At 47.5% G+C, this 18,848-nt stretch overlaps 1 protein-coding gene across 2 annotated transcripts in view; it reads left to right on the top strand.

Moving 5' to 3' along the window:
- Positions 1 to 18,793, top strand: part of GLG1 (golgi glycoprotein 1) — a 59,263-nt gene extending 40,470 nt beyond the window's left edge. For both annotated transcript variants that reach the window (NM_205496.2, XM_040707015.2), the window contains exons 9-26: positions 186 to 307; positions 999 to 1,100; positions 3,049 to 3,202; positions 4,463 to 4,600; positions 5,429 to 5,515; positions 6,399 to 6,461; positions 7,103 to 7,216; positions 7,602 to 7,690; positions 8,693 to 8,810; positions 9,650 to 9,742; positions 10,296 to 10,433; positions 11,202 to 11,325; positions 11,695 to 11,837; positions 12,056 to 12,157; positions 12,593 to 12,700; positions 13,090 to 13,210; positions 14,353 to 14,459; positions 14,715 to 18,793. In NM_205496.2, coding sequence (NP_990827.1) covers positions 186 to 307; positions 999 to 1,100; positions 3,049 to 3,202; positions 4,463 to 4,600; positions 5,429 to 5,515; positions 6,399 to 6,461; positions 7,103 to 7,216; positions 7,602 to 7,690; positions 8,693 to 8,810; positions 9,650 to 9,742; positions 10,296 to 10,433; positions 11,202 to 11,325; positions 11,695 to 11,837; positions 12,056 to 12,157; positions 12,593 to 12,700; positions 13,090 to 13,210; positions 14,353 to 14,459; positions 14,715 to 14,882 — 2,091 coding nt within the window. In that variant the 3' untranslated portion in view covers positions 14,883 to 18,793. The remainder of the gene's footprint in view (positions 1 to 185; positions 308 to 998; positions 1,101 to 3,048; positions 3,203 to 4,462; positions 4,601 to 5,428; positions 5,516 to 6,398; positions 6,462 to 7,102; positions 7,217 to 7,601; positions 7,691 to 8,692; positions 8,811 to 9,649; positions 9,743 to 10,295; positions 10,434 to 11,201; positions 11,326 to 11,694; positions 11,838 to 12,055; positions 12,158 to 12,592; positions 12,701 to 13,089; positions 13,211 to 14,352; positions 14,460 to 14,714) is intronic.
- The last annotated feature ends 55 nt before the right edge of the window (positions 18,794 to 18,848 follow it).

Raw genomic sequence — 18,848 nt, 5'->3', positions numbered from 1 at the left:
TCTCTCCCTCCAGCAAATGCTTCCCAAATTCATGTTTGGAGGCTTGGGGAGGACCCCTGTGGAAGGGCTGCAGCATGGGGCAGCAGGCAGTGACGCTTCATCCTGTGTTTCAGCGTGGCTCCTGGATCTTCTCCATGTGTGTATGTGTATATTTAGTTTTCCTCTCTATGGTTTCTTTCTTCCAGCTCCAAACGCTGATCCAAGAAACGGACCCTGGTGCAGATTATCGCATCGACCGAGCCCTGAATGAGGCCTGTGAATCTGTCATACAGACTGCCTGCAAGCACATACGGTCCGGGGATCCCATGTAGGTGCCTCTCACATACTGCAGGGTTACAACAAGCCTTGAAAGGGCTGCTTAACCAAGCAAGCCTTTGCACAGACCAACATCTGCTGTGTCTTCAGGTCTGATGGTATTGTTTCCTGAGCTAGGCTTTGCATCAGATATTCCTTCTGATTTTGTCATGTCTCACATTGGCTGAGATAACTGAAAGGGTGGAATTGGGGGGTATAGACGTGGTGTGTTCATGCTTGTCCTCTTTGTGAAAGAGGAGAAAGATCATCTTTGCTGTGTTAGAATGGCTTACTTACGGTATGCTGGAGAGCCTGATTTGGCAGCACTGAGTGTTACAAGGAGGCTCAGTCTCTTCCTTACTGCAGCGGCAGTGCTAAGTCATGGCTTGAAGCAGTGATGGAGCACCTGGTGGGAAGGCAGGGCCAACCCCAGGGAGCTCAGGTGCAAGCATTGCACCTGAGTGACTGGAAGGGGTGGAGACAGGATCTTAAGGGCTGGCAGTGGAGGTGAGGGTATCTCTTACCAGAGATCTCTGCCTGCCTGAGGCCTTCCAAAGGCAAGCAGCTCTTTTCCTTCATTTCTACATTCATGGCTGCTGCATTTGAGCAATTCTCATTCTCATTTTTGTAGCCAAAGACTTTGCCACTCTGCTATTCTCATCCCATTATAGCATTACACTTACCTTTTCTCCTTCTGGTTTCAGGATTCTGTCCTGCCTGATGGAGCACCTGTATACGGAAAAGATGGTGGAGGACTGTGAGCATCGGCTCCTGGAACTCCAGTATTTCATATCTCGGGACTGGAAGTGAGTACTGTAAAACAAGGATTATCCTCACTTGGTGCTTGTATTGAGTGTCTGTATGCATTAGTAACTCCTTGCAAAACAGCATTGCATAGCCTTGCTCAGAGAAGAGAGAACTGCTAAGCATTCCAGATCTGGAGGGCCTTTGTACCCATCTAGAACAGGAGAGGCAGCAGCTGGTTAGAACAGCAGTTTATTGTTTTTTAACTTAAATTGGGTGTTCACATATAAGAAATGATACAACCCTAAGAGGTTTCTGCAGGTTTGAGCTCTGAAATTCAATGCATCTTTATTTAAAAGAACTTTCTCTGGCCACAGTGAAGCTGAAGGTCACCTTCTGTGTCGGTGGCAGTCAGTTTTATCTGCTGTGAGCACTACGAAGAGAGAATTATGGGAACAAAGTGTTAAGATCAACAAACAGCTGCTGTGGTGGGAGGTTCCCTGCTCTTCTTTCTGCCTTGCCTCAGGTCCTGTGGGTGTGATGGCTGCCTGTGGAGTGATGCAGTTCCCTCTGGAGCACAACTTTACTTATTTCTTTGTGAAAACATGGCAGTGCTTTGTTTGAGACGTCTGTAGAGGCTGTTGTGCCTGTGTGGGTTGAGGTGACTGGGAGTGAGGTATGCATTTGTTAAACACAAGAAATGAGGGAAGAATAAATGCTTGGCTTTCCTTGGTCGAGAGGTGAAGAAGTTGAACCCGCAGGTGGAACTGCTGCAAGAAATGGGCCTCCATTGCTGCAAAGGGTATTCAAATGGGACATTAAGGAAATCTGACTCCCAGCTGTACCTCTGGGCAGCATTGCCAGCAGCTAAGAGCTGACGTGCACTATGAACTCTCTCCATCCAAAATGCACAAGGCTTCGTGGACCGCAGAATTTATGGCTTCATGGCTGCTTGCTACTCACCTCAATGGCTGCCTCCAGAGTTAGATAAGAATACTTAATTTTTTTCCTGTTTTCCCCATCGTTGCTGGTTCTCATGCTTATGCCACCTTTCCAGCAGGTAATTTATTGAGTCAAACTGGTGACTGGAAGAAGGAAAATGGAATATTTGCATTTTGCTGGGAGTAAAGATAATTCTAATTCCTTCTGTAGGCAGAGCATCATTGGCTCCCTTTTCCCATTCACGCACTGTTCCCTGCAGGTGGATGAGATAAACTGTTTTATTCAATGCCTAGTATAGGTGTACAGTAAGAAAACTGTAATGTTTTTATTCCACCTTTACCTTCTGCATAATTTGGTCCAGTGATGTAACTTGATGTTTGCCTTCTGAAGTGCTGGAGAAATCTGGAGCTCCTTCTGGAAGGCTGGGCATCTCTCTGCCTTCACCTTAATGTCATTAGACACTGTCTGCAGAAATCTGCTCATGCAGTCTTCTCGTGTGCAAAAGTAAGGGATGCTGAGTCTTCAGCTTGCACAAACCCACAGCAGACAATTAACCAAACTCAGGTGTTTATGAAACTAGTTTCAGAATTGGGTTGGGTTGGATGGGGCCCTGGGCAGCCTGCTTTGGGACCAGGTCTGGGGGTTGGTGGCTGTGCCTATGGTAGGGGTTGGAACTTGGTGGTCCTTGGGGTCCCTTCCAACCCAAGCCATTCTATGATTCAGTATGAAGCATGCATAAGATTGAGTGTGTACCTGCTTTTGTGCTGCTGTAGCACATCAAGGAGGCGATTGTGTCTTTGGCTGGCATGCTGTAGGAGAGAACGGGAGGCGCTTCAAGAAGCACTGAGGGTTTGATCTGCAATTAAAGGCCTTAATGTCTTCCTGCAGGATTAGGGAATTGATTCTAAACGGAGTGACAGGCCTTCTGCTCTTCACACAGCAATGTGCCAACGTTTGAAACTTCTAATGGATTTTTTTTTTCCCCCCTCGAAAGCATTTCAGAGCACAACGCCACAGGTTTGAGCGTGGTGGAAACAGCAGTGTGAGTGATGCTTTGTGTGTCTGCAGGTTGGATGTGGTCCTTTACCGAAAGTGCCAGGGCGATGCCTCCCGCCTCTGCCATACCCATGGCTGGAATGAGACCAGCGAGCTGATGCCCCCGGGGGCTGTGTTCTCCTGCTTGTACAGGCATGCCTACCGCACAGAGGAGCAGGGACGGAGGGTGAGTGCTGGCGTGCAGCTTGCTGCTGTTCCGTCTGTGATGTGCTGGTCGTAGCACGCTGCAAGGACTCTCAAATCCCTGTTGGAAGGATTTACTTTGGGTGTTGCACTGGGTCAGATGTGCAGCTCCTTGAGCGTGCCCTGTAGGGCTGTGCTGCTGTTCTGAGAAGGCTGAATGACCACGTCGAGATGTGACAATTGCCCACTGTGCTGACAGCTCCCTGTGTATCCATGCAGATGCGGGGCAAGTCCTCCTTCTGCTGTTTCCAAAGTGTAACGTGATTCCTTATGGATAGCTAGCATAGCTACAGAATTGGTTTCACGCTGAAGGGCTTTCTGAGCCTAGCTGTCTGAGGCTGTTTCTAATTGAATTTTGAATTGAATGCAGCTTTGGATTACAGTCTCTTAAATTCTTCCCATTGATATAAAGCACGCTTTCAGTCCTTTGGATCACGCTCTGCTGGTCAGCGTGCTTATGCTGCCTTTAGAGAAGACAGTAGGGATCTCTTGCTGCCCTGCAGTCTGAAGATCCACCGTAATCTCGCATCTGTTGGGTTCAGAGGTGCTCTTTTCAACTTTGCTGCCCTCTTGTGCCTCTGTGGAGGCATTCCTTTGATGGCAGCTGGGTACTCACATCCCATTCTTCTGCCACTGTGCTGTACGCAGCCCCTCTGAGCCAGTGGGATTACACAACAGGTTGGCTCAAAAATGAATTGTGCAGCTGGATGGGCAGGGTCTGCTGTGGCAGAGGTCAGCTATTGACTGGCGCTGTCGTCTCTCTTTTAGGAATAACTTGTTTTTAATGCCGTTGCTGTGCTGAGTGGAGGCTTTCTAATTCCATTTTTATATTAGGGCTGGCCAAAAAAATCAATAGCCACTCTGCCACTAATATCAAAGAGAGAAAAGGCTTTTAACTGTTTGTTTATTTGTTAGAAGATGGGCTGGGGGAGCAGCTGTCATTTTGAAAGTTAATGCTTAAATGCTATCAGAGGTTGCATCTCTACTTTTCTGCAGTGCTAGGTAGGACACACGGGGAGTTAAGTGGATGAAGTTAGAAGCTTCAAACAGCACACAAACAGTTCTGCCAAGCGCTGTACCAATACCCCTTGGTTTCCTACATTTGATCTCTTCCTCAGTCTCATTCTGGGCTTCTGGTTTTGGTTTTGAGCCATTCTTTCTTCTCCGTGGGCTTGGAATGAAGGGAGTGATGGAACACGTGGTCCAGGGAGCCCAAACGAAGTGCTCTTTGCCCTCTTTGCAGCTATCACGGGAGTGCAGAGCGGAGGTGCAGCGGATCCTCCACCAGCGTGCCATGGATGTGAAGCTGGACCCGGCCCTGCAGGACAAGTGCATGATCGACCTGGGCAAGTGGTGCAGTGAGAAAACAGAGACAGGGCAGGTACTGTACACAGAGCAACCAACTGCTGCTCCGTTTGCAAAGCTGGAGGGGTGGGAAGGGCACAAGAGGGAGAAATGCAGGAACTCTGTGTGTGGCTGGTTGTCTCTTCAGAGCCAAGAGTATATTAAAAATGCATGCAGTTTGAAATGGAATCTATCCCACACTGGGGCTGAGTCCTGTGAAGAAGCTTTGCACTGACAGTATGGCGTCAGTAGGTTCAAACTTGAGTGGAACAAAATGAGGAAAGAGGATAGTTAACAAGAACTTTATAGAAGCAACCCCACCCTGACTCTTATTTGTAATATTCTATTACAAGCTTGACATTTTCCACATAAACTTTATCCTATTCCCATCTGGCAAATACTGACATACTTCCTGTGTTTATACAGAGCTGAGCTAACATCTGCTGCTCTTTAACAAAGTTTCAACAAATACTTTCATGTTAAATTGTTCTGCCCTAGCATGGCTGGGGGGAAGGAGCCATTCAGCAGCAGATGCCATAGAGCATAGGCCTTTGTCTTTCTGTCACAGATGGGTAATTAACCCCTCACTGAGGTTATTCAAAGAGCACTTGAAATGTGATATTCCAGAAGTGAAAGTGCATCACACAGCTTTTGAGAACAAGCAGTAACGTTTTAGACCAATGTTCTCAACCATTGCTACATACGTACTCACCCCCCTGTGAAACAAGGCAAAACCAACTCAAAAGGCATTAAAGGAGCTTCATGGCTACCAAAAGAAGGGCAGCTTCCTGTGTGTTGCAGTATCTCAGGCCTGGATTGTGATCTTGGATGCTCAGACCTTATGTTGAAACATCTGTTTTGATAGGAACTGGAATGTCTTCAGGACCATCTCGATGACTTGGTGTCTGATTGCAGAGACATAGTGGGAAACCTGACTGAGCTGGAGTCTGAGGTGAGCAGTTCCCAGCGTGGGATGAAGGGAAGAGCAGCAGGATTAAATGTACCCTTTTTGGCAGTACTTAAAAAATAATAGGGTAGCTGCAGAAACACGAATGTCTGGGGTTAAGCATAGAAAAACACTGCTATCCTTTTTACCCCATACGTTGTTGGTTTTCTTGGGGAGCCTTTGAGGGAGAGAACTGAGCAACAGGTAAGGGTTGCAAGCAGGAGGAAGGCCATCAGCAGCCCAAAAGGGCTTATGGTAAAGAAGCTTTGCACAGGTAGCTCACCTTTAGTACAAGTCAAAATACGTTCGGGGACTTTGGTTTTTTGTTCTGCTTGCAAGTAATTTTGAGTACCTTATTGCAACTTCCCTCTGGGCCCCAAAGAGTTTGCAAGCAGTAACTGCCATGCAGGACATTCAGCTTTCCAGTGATGCCAACAGCTCTGCTTATTTCATGAAGCTGCATGTTTCAATGTCTTGCCCCAAACTGTTTCCTGTACCTCTTAGTCAACTTTATGCCCTGGGGTATGCTTCCTTCCAGTGGTTACAAAACATTTTGCTCAGAACTATCATTAATCTTTAATTCCTGCTTAAGTGTAGGATGCTTTCAAGTGCTGGAGTATCCAATTTGGAGGAAACTGGCTGAACTGTCCAAGCAGTGAGTTGTTACATGTAGAGGCCAGGCTGTTCCCTTAAGCTTGGAAGCCTTGTCTTGCATTTACTGCGTAGTTGGGACCGTAGCATTCCCATAACCAAAGGGTGAGGCTGTCTGGATTGCATCTGAACAAAGCCTTCTAAACAGCTCCAAGTTGAACCCATACCAGTTTTTTTTCACAGCTATTTTTTCCTGTGCTATATACTGTGAGAGTGAAACGTGGTGTCTTTTCTGCAGGACATTCAAATCGAAGCCTTGCTGATGAGAGCATGCGAGCCCATCATCCAGACCTTCTGTCATGTGAGTACTCAGTACCAATATCCTTGGGAAAGAGCACTGTGGGAAAGGTTAGATCTTAATATTCTTGCTGTGCTTTCTGCATTTCAAAGGTAAAAGCATAAATAAGCAGCTGCAAAAGTGCTCAGTGGAAAAAACCAACAGCCGTCCAACAAGGCTTCGTAGCTCTCTATACTACTTTTGCTGTAGCACAAAAGCTGGAGTTTGAAGATTAATATTGCCATGTAATTGGGAGTTACTTTTCACAGTTGATTGGAAATTAAACTTTTTTCCTCCCTCCTGCCTTGAGCAGTGTGCTGAGCCATTCCTCTACGTGCAGCTGCTCGTGTTGCTGAAATAGCTTCCTACATTGCTCTAGGACTGAGTAATTAAAGAGCAGTGAGAGCACCTGACGTAGTAACTCATGTGAGCACTGCATCTCTGCATTATGTTCTGAGTTTAAAGCATGCATGTGTCTGGGATGATTCTTCTCTGAGCTGTGTCTCTTAATGCTCACGTGGTCGGTGTGTGGGGAATGTATGCTCACAAAAGAGGTGTGTAAACCCCCTTGTTCTCACTTGCTTCTGGGTGCAGTGGGCTAAAGGAGCACGAGAACCCTGTCTTGTAAGGGTTGCTCATTTTTAAACCTTTTGTCTGTCCCGCAGGAGGTTGCAGATAACCAGATTGATTCTGGGGACCTGATGGAGTGTTTAATACAGAACAAACACCAGAAGGAAATGAATGAAAAATGTGCAATCGGAGTTACTCACTTCCAGCTGGTAAGCAGTGCTTTTCTATGCTATCAGTGCAAACTGGTTGTGTTTGAGGGTGTTGGCAGGAATTAGCTAATTACGAAACCCTTTCCTTTTTTAAGATTGGTTTCCAACTGTGTTGAGGTTGCCTTTGTGAAGTCAGACGGTTGTGTTTGTGTGCCTGGTCAGAGGCGGTCACTCCTGGAATGGTTTCTTCTCCAGACCTCCTCCCCCTGCTGTGTGATGGGGGAGGGTCCTTGCTTCTTCAGTGGGGCAGCATCCCTGTCACATCCATGAGAATAGGTTGTGGCCAGAAGCATTTGCTGATTGCTTCACTTGAGTGCTCTTGCAGGCAACATGCAGGATTTTTCTCCAGGTGACCAAAATCTCTCCTTTCTTTTCATTTCTGCAGGTTCAAATGAAAGACTTCAGGTTCTCCTACAAGTTCAAAATGGCTTGCAAGGAGGATGTGCTGAAACTTTGCCCCAACATCAAAAAAAAGTACGTAGTGCCACACCAGGCAGCAGCCTGAATGTATGAACATATCCAGAGTTGTGTGCAAAGGTGTTTCAGGATGTGATGGAAAGCGTGGGCTTCCTCTGAAGGCTGACTCCTTTTAGTATCCTTCTCCTGTGATGCAAGGCCTAAATTACACATAAAGTCAATCCTGTTCATGGGTGGCAAGGCTACTACTTGCAGTTTATGGTATAAATGCCCTTCTCTTGATACAGAAGGGTTGCTTGCAGTGCTGTGTAGATCATAGAACCATAGAATGGCCTGGATTGAAACGGACTGTGATCATCTCTTTCCAACCCCCTGCTGTGTTCAGGGTCACCAACCAGCAGCCCAGGCTGCCCAGAGTCACATCCAGCCTGGCTTTGAATGCCTGCAGGGATGGGGCATCCACAGCCTCCTTGGGCAACCTGTTCAGTGCGTCACCACCCTCTGGGTGAAAAACTTCCTCCTAATATCCAACCTAAACCTCCCCTGTGGCAGTTTAAAACCATTCCCCCTTGTCCTGTCTCTATCCACCCTCATAAACAGCCATTCCCCCTCCTGTTTATATGCTCCCTTCAAGTACTGGAAGGCCACAATGAGATCTCCTCTTCTCCAAGCTAAGCAAGCCCTGTTCCCTCAGCCTTTCCTCACAGGAGAAGTGCTCCAGACCTCTGATCATCATATAGATATAGATGTATCTACCTTTGTGTATTTCTGAGGTTTAGTGGTTATAGTTTGGCTTTTCTGAGATGCTCAGTGACTTTAAGAGCACAGGTCTTGCTGGCCAGGAGCTTTGTTGAGATATGGTGCTGTATCTGTTGGTTTAGACTGCCATTAGGTACCATCAGATTTAGGGGCTTTCACTGCGATCCCATTACTCCACACAGAGCTGTCCCAATAGGCACTCAGGATCCTGTTATGTATAGATCCTTGGGGTCCATTTCTCAGTTGTGGCTGATCGAAGTGGAGAATACATGGGTTAAACACCTTTCTTCTCTCTTGCAGGGTGGATGTAGTGATCTGCCTGAGCACAACGGTGCGCAATGACACTCTGCAGGACGCCAAGGAGCACAGGGTATCTCTGAAGTGCCGCAAGCAGCTGCGTGTGGAGGAGCTAGAAATGGTAATCGTGTGAAACTCGTGGTCTGCCTGCTCTGCTAGCAAAGCCTTTCAGTCCCAGCCTCCTGGTTTGTCCACCCTGGAGATAAAAATGAAGCTCGTTTATACGGTGTATCTCATTTATTGTTCCCACTGTTCTTACAACACCGGGCTCAGTTGACCTTGGCAGTGAAAAATAATGACTGTCTGCTTCAGTGCCTTCACTGTCAGCTCGTGAAGGCTGAGAAAACTCAGTGGTCATTGGAATTTCAGCTAGAAGTGATGATGTTGAGTATTGAGCAGCAGCGTGCTACACGTGCCTGTGTCCTTACAAGTCCTCTTGGAGCGAATGTGAGCTTCATTATACAGACTGAGGAGAGGGGAACAGATGAGCTGCCTTGAATCCAGCTGCTCTAAGCTGCTGTGTGTATAACTAGGGATGGCACGCAAGGCCACCTCTGAACTATCTGCTGCAGTACTGACAGCAACGAGCTCTTTGTTTGGGCTAAAAGCAGGAAGCTCTGTTTGCATCCTTCAGATCACCCAGCAGATGGATGGCTGCAGAGTGGTCCTCTGCTTTCACCTGAGCTTTTAGCAGGCTCAGCCCTTTGTGTCAATGCCCTTCTAGGAGGAGCCTGGGAAACAACTTCTTACCTCTAGCATTGTGTTGTAAACAAAAAAAACCCCACAGTCACCATGCAAAACTGATACCTTGTATGGATTTGCAAAGTTGAGTTCCTATTGACATTTCTTACCCCCAGGACCCCTTTAGATGAAAGCTACTGACCTCCCTTTGTAAGCAGATGGCTCTGTTCAAACTGTATTAGTCCCAGTTAAAAGTTTGTACTGTAATCTCTCCTGCAGACCGAGGATATCAGACTGGAACCAGAGCTCTACGAGGCTTGTAAAAGTGACATCAAGAATTACTGCCAAAACGTTCCCTATGGCAATGCTCAGGTAATGGATCGCCCAAACAATTTACTGTTTAACTTTTGTACTTCAGCTTCAGAAACTTTCTTGTTCTTAGATCATTTTTGCCTCTCCCTGCAGGTTTAGGTTTTCATTTTGCTATTACTGAAATCTTCTGTTGCTATTTTGGAGCATTATATTTTTTTCTGCCACTTCCCAAGCATTTAATACTGCGTGAACGCATTGCTGTGAGCATGCAAAATTAGCACGGTCATGCTATTGTAAAGCTGTTAGCTGCTGGTGACTGCAGATGTTGCTGAAGGTTTCATGGGTATAATCTACAGGATGAGGTTTGGGGTTTTGGAGCAGGTCCAGGTCACCTTTGTTGCGTTACATTTGTTTGTGGGAAAAGATGAGCTTGAAGCAAGTGGTGGAAATGAGCACCGGTAACGATTTGTCTGATAACATGTTGGCATCATCAACGTAATTGCACTGATGGGTGAAGATAGCGAGCCAGCAGGGGGGCACGTAGGTGGGTTGGAGCAGCATAGGGTGGAATCACACCAAGAGCACTCCTGTCCTGCTTGTAATTGTCTTGTAGATCATAGAATGCCTGAAAGAAATCAAGAAGCAGTTGAGTACCCGGTGCCACCAGAAGGTGTTCAAGCTGCAGGAGACAGAGATGATGGATCCAGAGCTGGACTACACACTGATGAGAGTCTGCAAGCAGATGATCAAGGTGACAGGTGTTTGCTGATTCCAGAGGGAAAGGCTGGGATAGGGAAGTGCCTTGAACCAGTTCAGAACTTCCCACAGGCTTCTTAGAAAACATCTGTGTTGTCTCAAAGTGTGATTGCTTTCATGCAAGCAATCAGATTCTCAACTTGGAATCGGGGTTCTTCAGGGTTCTTCCCTTTTAACTTACTCTGAATATCAGGTCAAAGCCTGCACACTGGTAGATTTGTCTTCAAGTGCCAGCAGAATGGAGGAGGAAGTCTGTGCTGAGGCTTCCCCTAGGGCTCATACAGTCGCTCCCCTTGCTGTGTATTGCATTGTCTTTTAAGCAAGGTGGAGAAGCCGTGATGACAGAGAGGAGCAGCATCTTCAGCTCACTGCTGGTGCATGTTGACTTTCATCAGCCTGATAAGCAGGCAAAAATTGTGCACAAACCTGCTTGCTTAAAATCAGAAATGATGCCTTAAAGGGGTACCATCTTGCAAATACATGCTGTCACTTGTGGAAGAAAAAGCACAAGTCTCTTAGTGCTACGAATGCAAGCTGCGGGCTGGAAACAGTCAGGAGTATGCAGCTTGGTGCTCACCCCATAAGCACAGGTATTCATGCCCATGGGCAACTGAGAGACTGGCACTGTTCTTCTTAATAGGAGATAGTGGGGTTAGGGAGCACGGAGTTCTCTGTAGCTCCTGGGTGTGTGGATATTCTCTTCCGTGAGTATCCATGTTTTCATGTCCTTAGTGATAAAACTTGCACCTCTTTGTTTTTACAGCGTTTTTGCCCAGAAGCAGACTCAAAAAACATGTTGCAGTGTTTGAAACAAAACAAGAACAGTGAAGTGATGGATCCAAAGTGCAAGCAAATGATAACCAAGCGCCAGATCACACAGAACACAGGTATTCCCTACTGAATAAAGACCTTAACTGTCTGCCTGAGCTGGTGAGTGATCTGTGTGGCTGGAACAATACTGACCTGGTTTCTTACCCAGCTGTGGGTGCACACACTTAACTTTCTTCTGCCAAGTTCTTGAGGGCCGGCATGCAGGGCTGCTTTGCTCCCAGAGCACCATTTACTCCCAGAGTACCACTTACCTTGCTAGGTATAGTTGATTAGTGGAAAACTGTTGTTGTTTTATCCCCCAAATTAAATGCACGGGGGAAAAACAGTGTAATTTGGGGAACTTCTATCAGATCTCCTGGAGCGTTATGTTCTACAACGTGAGGAGATGTTTGCTCTGATGACAGTCTTTGATCTTTCCTGGTTAGATTACCGCCTAAATCCGGTGCTGAGGAAGGCCTGCAAAGCAGACATACCAAAGTTCTGCCAGAATATTCTGAATAGAGCCAAGGATGATACAGAGTTGGAGGGACAGGTCATCTCCTGCCTGAAGCTGAAGTATGCAGACCAGGTGAGCAGTGCTGAGGCTGTGCTGGGTTGTGCTGAGCAGCTCCCACTGAATAACAAATCAAATTGCACTCAGTGCCTTCAATACACGTAATATATACACAGAAATGGGGTTTTATGCTCCTGCTCAGCAGGTAGGGAGTGCACAGGTTAAAATGCAAGGTGATTGATTTATGAGAAAGAAGGTGATTGAGTGGGTTAATGACTTTCTCCGCTCAATAGCGTCTCTCTCCAGACTGCGAGGACCAAATTCGAGTGATCATCCAGGAATCAGCCCTTGATTATCGACTGGATCCCCAGCTTCAGATGCATTGCTCTGAAGAGGTAGGAGGAGCAGCTCTGCAGTTCCTTATTCAGGATGAGAACCCCATTCATGCCTCATGAAGTCCCTTCTCAATCAGTACTGAGAGAGAAATACTGCTTTCTTTTTTTCCTTCTGGTCTTGTCAAGCTTAATTGGAATACAACCAGATTTGAGCTTTCGCTTTTAACACCCTAAACAAGCCACGTTTCAAGTGTTGCTTGTATTTCTATGCTGTTTTCCTCCCTGCCTTCCTCTCAGTATAGCAACACAGACTTCTTGCTGTTGGGTTCTGAAGGTTATGCATTATTGAGCGCTCCACATTTGGCTCAGATTTCTGGGTGGGAAAGTAACTTGTGTTCTCTGGCTGTGCCCTCTCATGAACTAATGTCTCAAGGTATCAAAGGCACAGTGGTTGTCATTAACTACTGATTCATTAAAATACCTTCTTTGCAATAGATTTCCAGCTTGTGTGCTGAAGAGGCAGCAGCTCAGGAGCAGACTGGGCAGGTGGAAGAATGCCTGAAAGTGAACCTGCTGAAAATAAAAACCGAAATGTGCAAGAAGGTAAAGGAGATGTGGAGGATGAGCTCTGAAAGGCATCTCATCCCTGCACTAGTTGGGGTTCTTAAGTACTTTTGTAGATCCCAACCAGAGCCATGTTATGGCCAGCATGGAGCAAGTGTGTACTGAGCTTGTGTTTTAGACCAGTGTGGTTATTTCAGTGTAGGCAACTGTGCTTATAACCCTCATAAAGCAGAACAAGCTTTATGGTTCTGAATCCAGCCTAAAACAGCATTCGTACCTTCATCCAGTGAACAGTGTTGTTTGGCATGATGCTGGGTTGTTAGAGATAGCACACCTTTCAGAAACATGGGGCAGCAGGATCTGTGCTATTTTCTCCTCTCCTGTTTCCGTTGTTGTTTAAGGTGTGCTTGCAATTTCTCCCCACGCAGGAGGTGCTCAACATGCTGAAGGAGAGCAAGGCAGATATCTTTGTGGACCCAGTGCTGCACACAGCCTGTGCCCTGGACATTAAACACCACTGTGCTGCTATTCCTCCAGGGAGAGGACGCCGTAAGTGCTTGTGCTTTCCTCCTGCAACCTCTGAGTCCCAAGGGCCTTAAGTTGTGTTTTCATACCAGCATAATCTTTAGTACCAGACATTTCTGCTGTTTTTCTGTGGGTAATGGGCTGGAACTGCTGCAGAGGTGGTTGGTGCTGCTGGATGAGGGGTGTATCAAGGAGTGATCAGTCCTCCTTTCTACCCAAGGCAGGATCAGTTCTTCTATCCTGATGTCATATCCTTGCAGCCTATCTGCTGTTTTTGACGAGAGTATGTTATCATACAACATGGAATGGCCTGGGTTGAAAAAGAACACAGTGCTCATCCAGTTCCAACCCCCTGCTGTGTGCAGGGTCACCAACCACCAGACCAGGCTGCCCAGAGCCACATCCAGCCTGGCCTTGAATGCCTGCAGGGATGGGGCATCCACAGCCTCCTTGGGCAACCCGTTCAGTGCGTCACCACCCTCTGGGTGAAAAACTTCCTCCTTATATCTAACCTAAACCTCCCCTGTCTCAGTTTAAAACCATTCCCCCTTGTCCTGTCTCTGTCCACCCTCATAAACAGCCATTCCCCCTCCTGTTTATATGCTCCCTCCAACTACTGGAAGGCCACAATGAGGTCTCCCTGGAGCCTGATTCACGTGATTACTGCAAAAAGCATGACACCAGGTCCGTAACCCTTCTGTGAAATCCTTGCTCAGGTAAATCCTATTCAGAATGAGTGAGTGGACTCAATTTTGCAGTGACACGGTATCTTCACCCTATATCAGCTTTGTGCAGCTCCAACTTAGGGCCGTGCTATAGTAGGCTGTACCAAAGGCTTCCCTGGGACTAGGCTGCTTCTCTTAAAGAAGCAAAGCACTTCAGTTTCACAACATTTACTCTTAGCCAATCCTTCTGATCCTTATTTGTTCCTGTCAGTATTTGCCCGTGGTTGGCTTTTTGTTTCAGTACGTTTGACAGGTAAAATTAATTCCCTTCAAAGGGAAGACAGGGCTTTGTGTGCTGTTCATCAGTCTAGCTGTTCTGCTCAGAAAGTTGAGCAACCATCAGCCTCGCATAGAACTGAAATATCCCTTTCCAGCAGCCTTTCCACAGTGCGTTGTTGAAGGCACCGTTTTGATGTTGTAACACCATCCTGTTTGTTATAGAAATGTCATGCTTAATGGAAGCTTTGGAGGACAAGCGTGTGAGGCTGCAGCCTGAATGCAAGAAACGCCTTAATGATCGTATTGAAATGTGGAGCTATGCTGCAAAGGTGAGCATGTAACAGATTTAAGGGCCTCCCTCGTTTTTTTTTTTGCACTGGATCTTTCTGTTGTAAGCCTGAGCTGCAGGAACGTTCTTGTCTTGCAGTGATGCTCAGCGTTTTGAGGTTTTAGACGAGAAAAAGTAGAAATCAGATTTTGCATTTGACTTGTGATTGTTGCAACAGATGCCGGCCCTTACAAAATAAGCAGGCTGGGTGGCATGGGAAGCACAGCATGGCTCATCGGTTCCCTCTCGCCCTTAGGTTGCCCCAGCGGAAGGCTTCTCTGACCTTGCCATGCAAGTTATGACCTCTCCGTCCAAGAATTACATATTGTCTGTGATCACGGTTGGCATCTGTGTACTCTTCCTGATCGGCCTGATGTGTGGACGCATCACCAAGCGGGTGACAAGAGAGCTCAAGGACAGGTAGAGCCTGGATTGCCTGCTGGAGAAATGCCTGCCCAGTGCCCAGTTTTGTACAGCCCTCCTCTGTATAGTCTACCCACCCCCTCTTGTGAGAGAGGAGAATAAAAAGAAAAAAAAAAAAATTAGAGCAGCAGCAGGTGTTGGCTCAGTTTTCCCATCCTGGATCTCATCCACAGCATCTTCATCCTATGGAAGTTTATGTGCAACATTGGCAGCCCAGCCAGCAGCTTTTGTTATCCCTTTGTTAGCAGACTCTCGTTTACCTGCCTGTAGACAAGTCTCTGTTGTACTGTTGGAACTGCCTTCACTCTCCAAATCAGACTGATACGACCTGCAGCTCAAGCAGTTTTTAAGTAAATTTTTAAAGGAAGACATATATCTGCATACCAACTATATGATTTAGGTAACGGTTCGTACTGAAATCTAGTCCTCCTCTGTGGCTGGGTGAAATGGAGGCAGGAAAGTAAAGGGTAAATGGCATCTCACACCACGGTTGGCCTTGTTTTGGACATCTTGCTCATCTCGTGTAAAGCATCTTCAGAGCATAGCCTGGGACGCCCTGCGGGCGCCAGCACCGGCGTCCTCTCCTAGTGAATATCCTGCTTTTGTTACTGTGGATTTTTTTTTGGCTGAAAAGATGTCCTCCCTTTCTTCCTCTGCCGCTCAAGGTAGAATAAAGTACCGACCAGGATTAAGTGCTGATGTGAGCTGTACAGCGTCAGTAGATTGAAGACATGGCGTGGACACGAGGCTGTACAGCCTGTCCGTAGTGTGCAGTGCTGCTGTCAGTGGGCAGGAGGTGCCCGGATCAGTCACTCGGTCAGCGTTTTTATTAGTGATGATGCAGTGATGTTTTAACGCTCCTTTCCTTTCACGTTACTGCTGCTAAGCTGTTACCCTTCCCTGTTAACTTCCTACAGGTGGTATTGACAGCCTGGCAGTGCAATGCTTTGTCAGGGATGCAGGATGCGACTGAACACTTGGCGTGGCTGCTCTGTCAGCTCCGTGTGGGTTAGCACAGTGGTTTGTAACCGGCCTCCATCTTTTGAGTTGGAGCACTGTTTTTAGTTGCCTCACAGCTACAGTCAATGAGGATAGCAGCTGGTGTTCCCTGGGATGCGGGGTGCAGGTGCTGGTCCTGAAAGCCAGGTGGGAGGAGAGGGGAAGAGAATGGTATTGTGTGAAAGGCAGAAGTGTCAGTGTGTGCACGTCGGTGCTCTGGAAGAAGGTGTTGTGGGAAAGCTGTGGCCGTCATCTGTGTTCCTTGAGTGCTGGAAGGAGAAGTGGGAAGCCACGTGCTGTGGTCAGAAGCTGAGCAGATGGGTTTCCCCAACGCTCTCCACCTAGAAGTGACTGCATGAGAGCCAGCGTAGTGTGTGCAGTAGGGTGTGCTTTATCAGCCTCATTGATGTGCTCTCCTGCGTGTGCTGCAGTAAAAGTCACGTGCCTGACCCTGCCTAGCTTAGGCTGATGCTTAAACCATGACTTTATTTTCCCTCTCAGCACGCTGCTAGGTAAGATCTGGCGTTTTCCAGTTCTCTGCATTATTCTCTGTGATAATGAGGGAGACGGCTTTGAGACATCCTGGAATGTGGACCAGCAGATTCCCATGAGGCTGCATGTACAGAAAGGCAGGTGCAAAATGCTGCGGTGGCTTTTGCTGCCTCTGGGAATTGCTAGAAAGCTGTACCACGTGAAGCTTCTTGCAAACCTTCATCCTGCTCTGAGGATGGACAGCGAGTGGATGGTGATGCAGGTGATCCTTGCTCTGCTAGCGAGCCCTGCTGTCTCTGAGTATTCTGAGCACAAGGCTGGGTGGTAAAGGAAGTCTGAGCAATGAGGATTCAGTGGAGATCTGGTGTGTGCTGGTACCGGTGAGGTTGTTAGGTAGAACAGAAACCAAACCTGCTTTTCCTCCCCCCTTTTCCCCAGTGCTGATGGAGCTGAATTAGTCCACTGTAAACGTGAACTGGAACAGAAGAGGAACGCTGTGCCCCATCTCTTGGGGCAGCACAGGTGGATAACGCTTCAGGTGTTAATTAGGCAATTAGAGGTAGTTTGGTGTGACAGCCTGGGAGCTGCCTTTACTGCGGCACAGGTGGGACAGAAGGGGAATCGCGTGCAGTCTGGCCTGCATGGCACAAGCCCTGCTTCTCCAACATCTATCAGGCACAAGGAAATGGCTGCTGGGGCTCTTTTAACCTCTTGTGGCTTCTGAAAAGGCATTTTGTAACCTGGTTAGACTGAAAAGCCGAATGAAGGTGGTTTATTGTCTAGAAGTAGCATCTTCCACCGCATTCCAAATGGATGGCGTGGCGGTGGAAGTTGTAGGTCTGTAGCTATAGCTCTGAATGTAAACCATGTTCCACTGTGAAGGTAACTTCTGTACGTTCTGGGTTGGGTTCTGTTTTTGCTTTGTGATGTGGGGAAGGCTGCTGCAGGGGGTGATCCCAGCCTGCTGGCTTTGGAGGTGGCGTGCCGATGGATTCTGCTGTGACACTTGAGAAGGATGGGAGCCCGCAGTGCTGGGGGCAGAGGCAGATGCTGACTGCATCTCTGCATGCTTCCTTCCAGCCTCCTTTGTCGCTGTGCATTTGTGCAGGTGTGATGCTGGGCAGAGGGTTCAGGCCTTCGTATCAGTGAGCGTTACACTCGTGCTTTAAAATCAGGCTTCCTGACACTGCTGGTGACCAATTTTGCTTTTATTCTTTACTAGATAAGTACCCAACCCCAATCTGGAGATGCTCTCCTCCTCCTTGTCTATACCTAAATATCTAAGAGTTCTCAGAAGCACAGAAACCCCCGAAGGTACTCTTCCAAAAACAACCTGCTTTGCCTGTTTGCCAGCACAACGCCTTGCCCATAGGTTTTCCATTGCAGGATAAGTGGTGGTAAGAACCTCAGCTGCTGCCTTGAAATCAAGGAAGCCTGTTGTGATTGGGTGGAAAGACCAGAACTGTCATCAGCCCGAAAAGCATCGGTGGGGAAGGCTGCATTCTGCAGAATGCTGTGTGAGTCTTTGTCCTTATTGCAAAACCACACGGAGAGCTTTTGGGGAGGGGATGCTTGAGCTGCTAGGAAGGTGCAGGCAGGGCAGGGGGCTGGCAGTGAGCAAGGCGTGCAGCTCTTTGTAGTTAGCAGGCTGTGGCTCCTGATGGCGTGTTGGGAGGACGTGGGCAGCTCCAGCAAGCCTCTTAGCATTCATCCTTGCTGACCTTAAGAAATAACCTTATTTATTGCTTGCCTAGTGGGACTAACTGAGTTCCAGCATAGCTTCCTCCTGCCCTTCAGGCTGTTGCATGACTGACTTGGCTAGGGACGGTGTTTCTGGTGCTTGCAGTGATGCCTGGCTGTATCTGCATCACCGGAGAGGGCTGGGGAAGCCCGAGCAAAAGAACCCCCGGGGGGCGGATGGAATGGCAGTGATGGGGTTGGGCTGCAGCCCTCCGCTCTCTAAGCAGGGAAATGTATCGTGGGGGGAGAACAGCGGTAAGGCAGAGCTGCCTGATGACATTACAGAGGAGGAGGAGTGCTCCAGGAGGGATGGTGGCTTCTATTAAAACACAACTCAGTGTTTTGTTGGCAGTGTGGCAGGGGGTGTCCCCCCCCCCCCCCCCCCAGCAGTGTGAAGCAGACCCAGCGCCCTCTCATTGTGCAGCGAAGGCTGTTTGAACTTAACGCTTTTTTTTTTTTTAAATGTGACATTAACGAGACTTCTTTTTTTTTTTTCTCTTTTTGTAAATTGTTTTCCTTTCTGTGTATAAAATCCTGGCTGTTTCTCGTTTGGTTTTTTTTTTTTTTACATGTTCATGCTGTGTAATTTTGAGATGTTACTGAGATTCTGAACATAATGTGCATTTTTTTTCTGTACAGATGAAATGGGAGAATTTAATAAAAAGAGTCTGCAGGTTTTTACTTGTTGTGTTCGCATTTATTTTTGATTCTTGCCTTCCAGCCTGCTAGTGGCTGC

Source organism: Gallus gallus, chromosome 11 (genome assembly GCF_016699485.2).
Source record: "Gallus gallus isolate bGalGal1 chromosome 11, bGalGal1.mat.broiler.GRCg7b, whole genome shotgun sequence".
NCBI classification, from domain to species: Eukaryota; Metazoa; Chordata; class Aves; order Galliformes; family Phasianidae; genus Gallus; species Gallus gallus.
The sequence above is the reverse complement of the archived record's forward strand: the minus strand, read 5'-3'. Positions and strand labels throughout refer to the sequence as shown.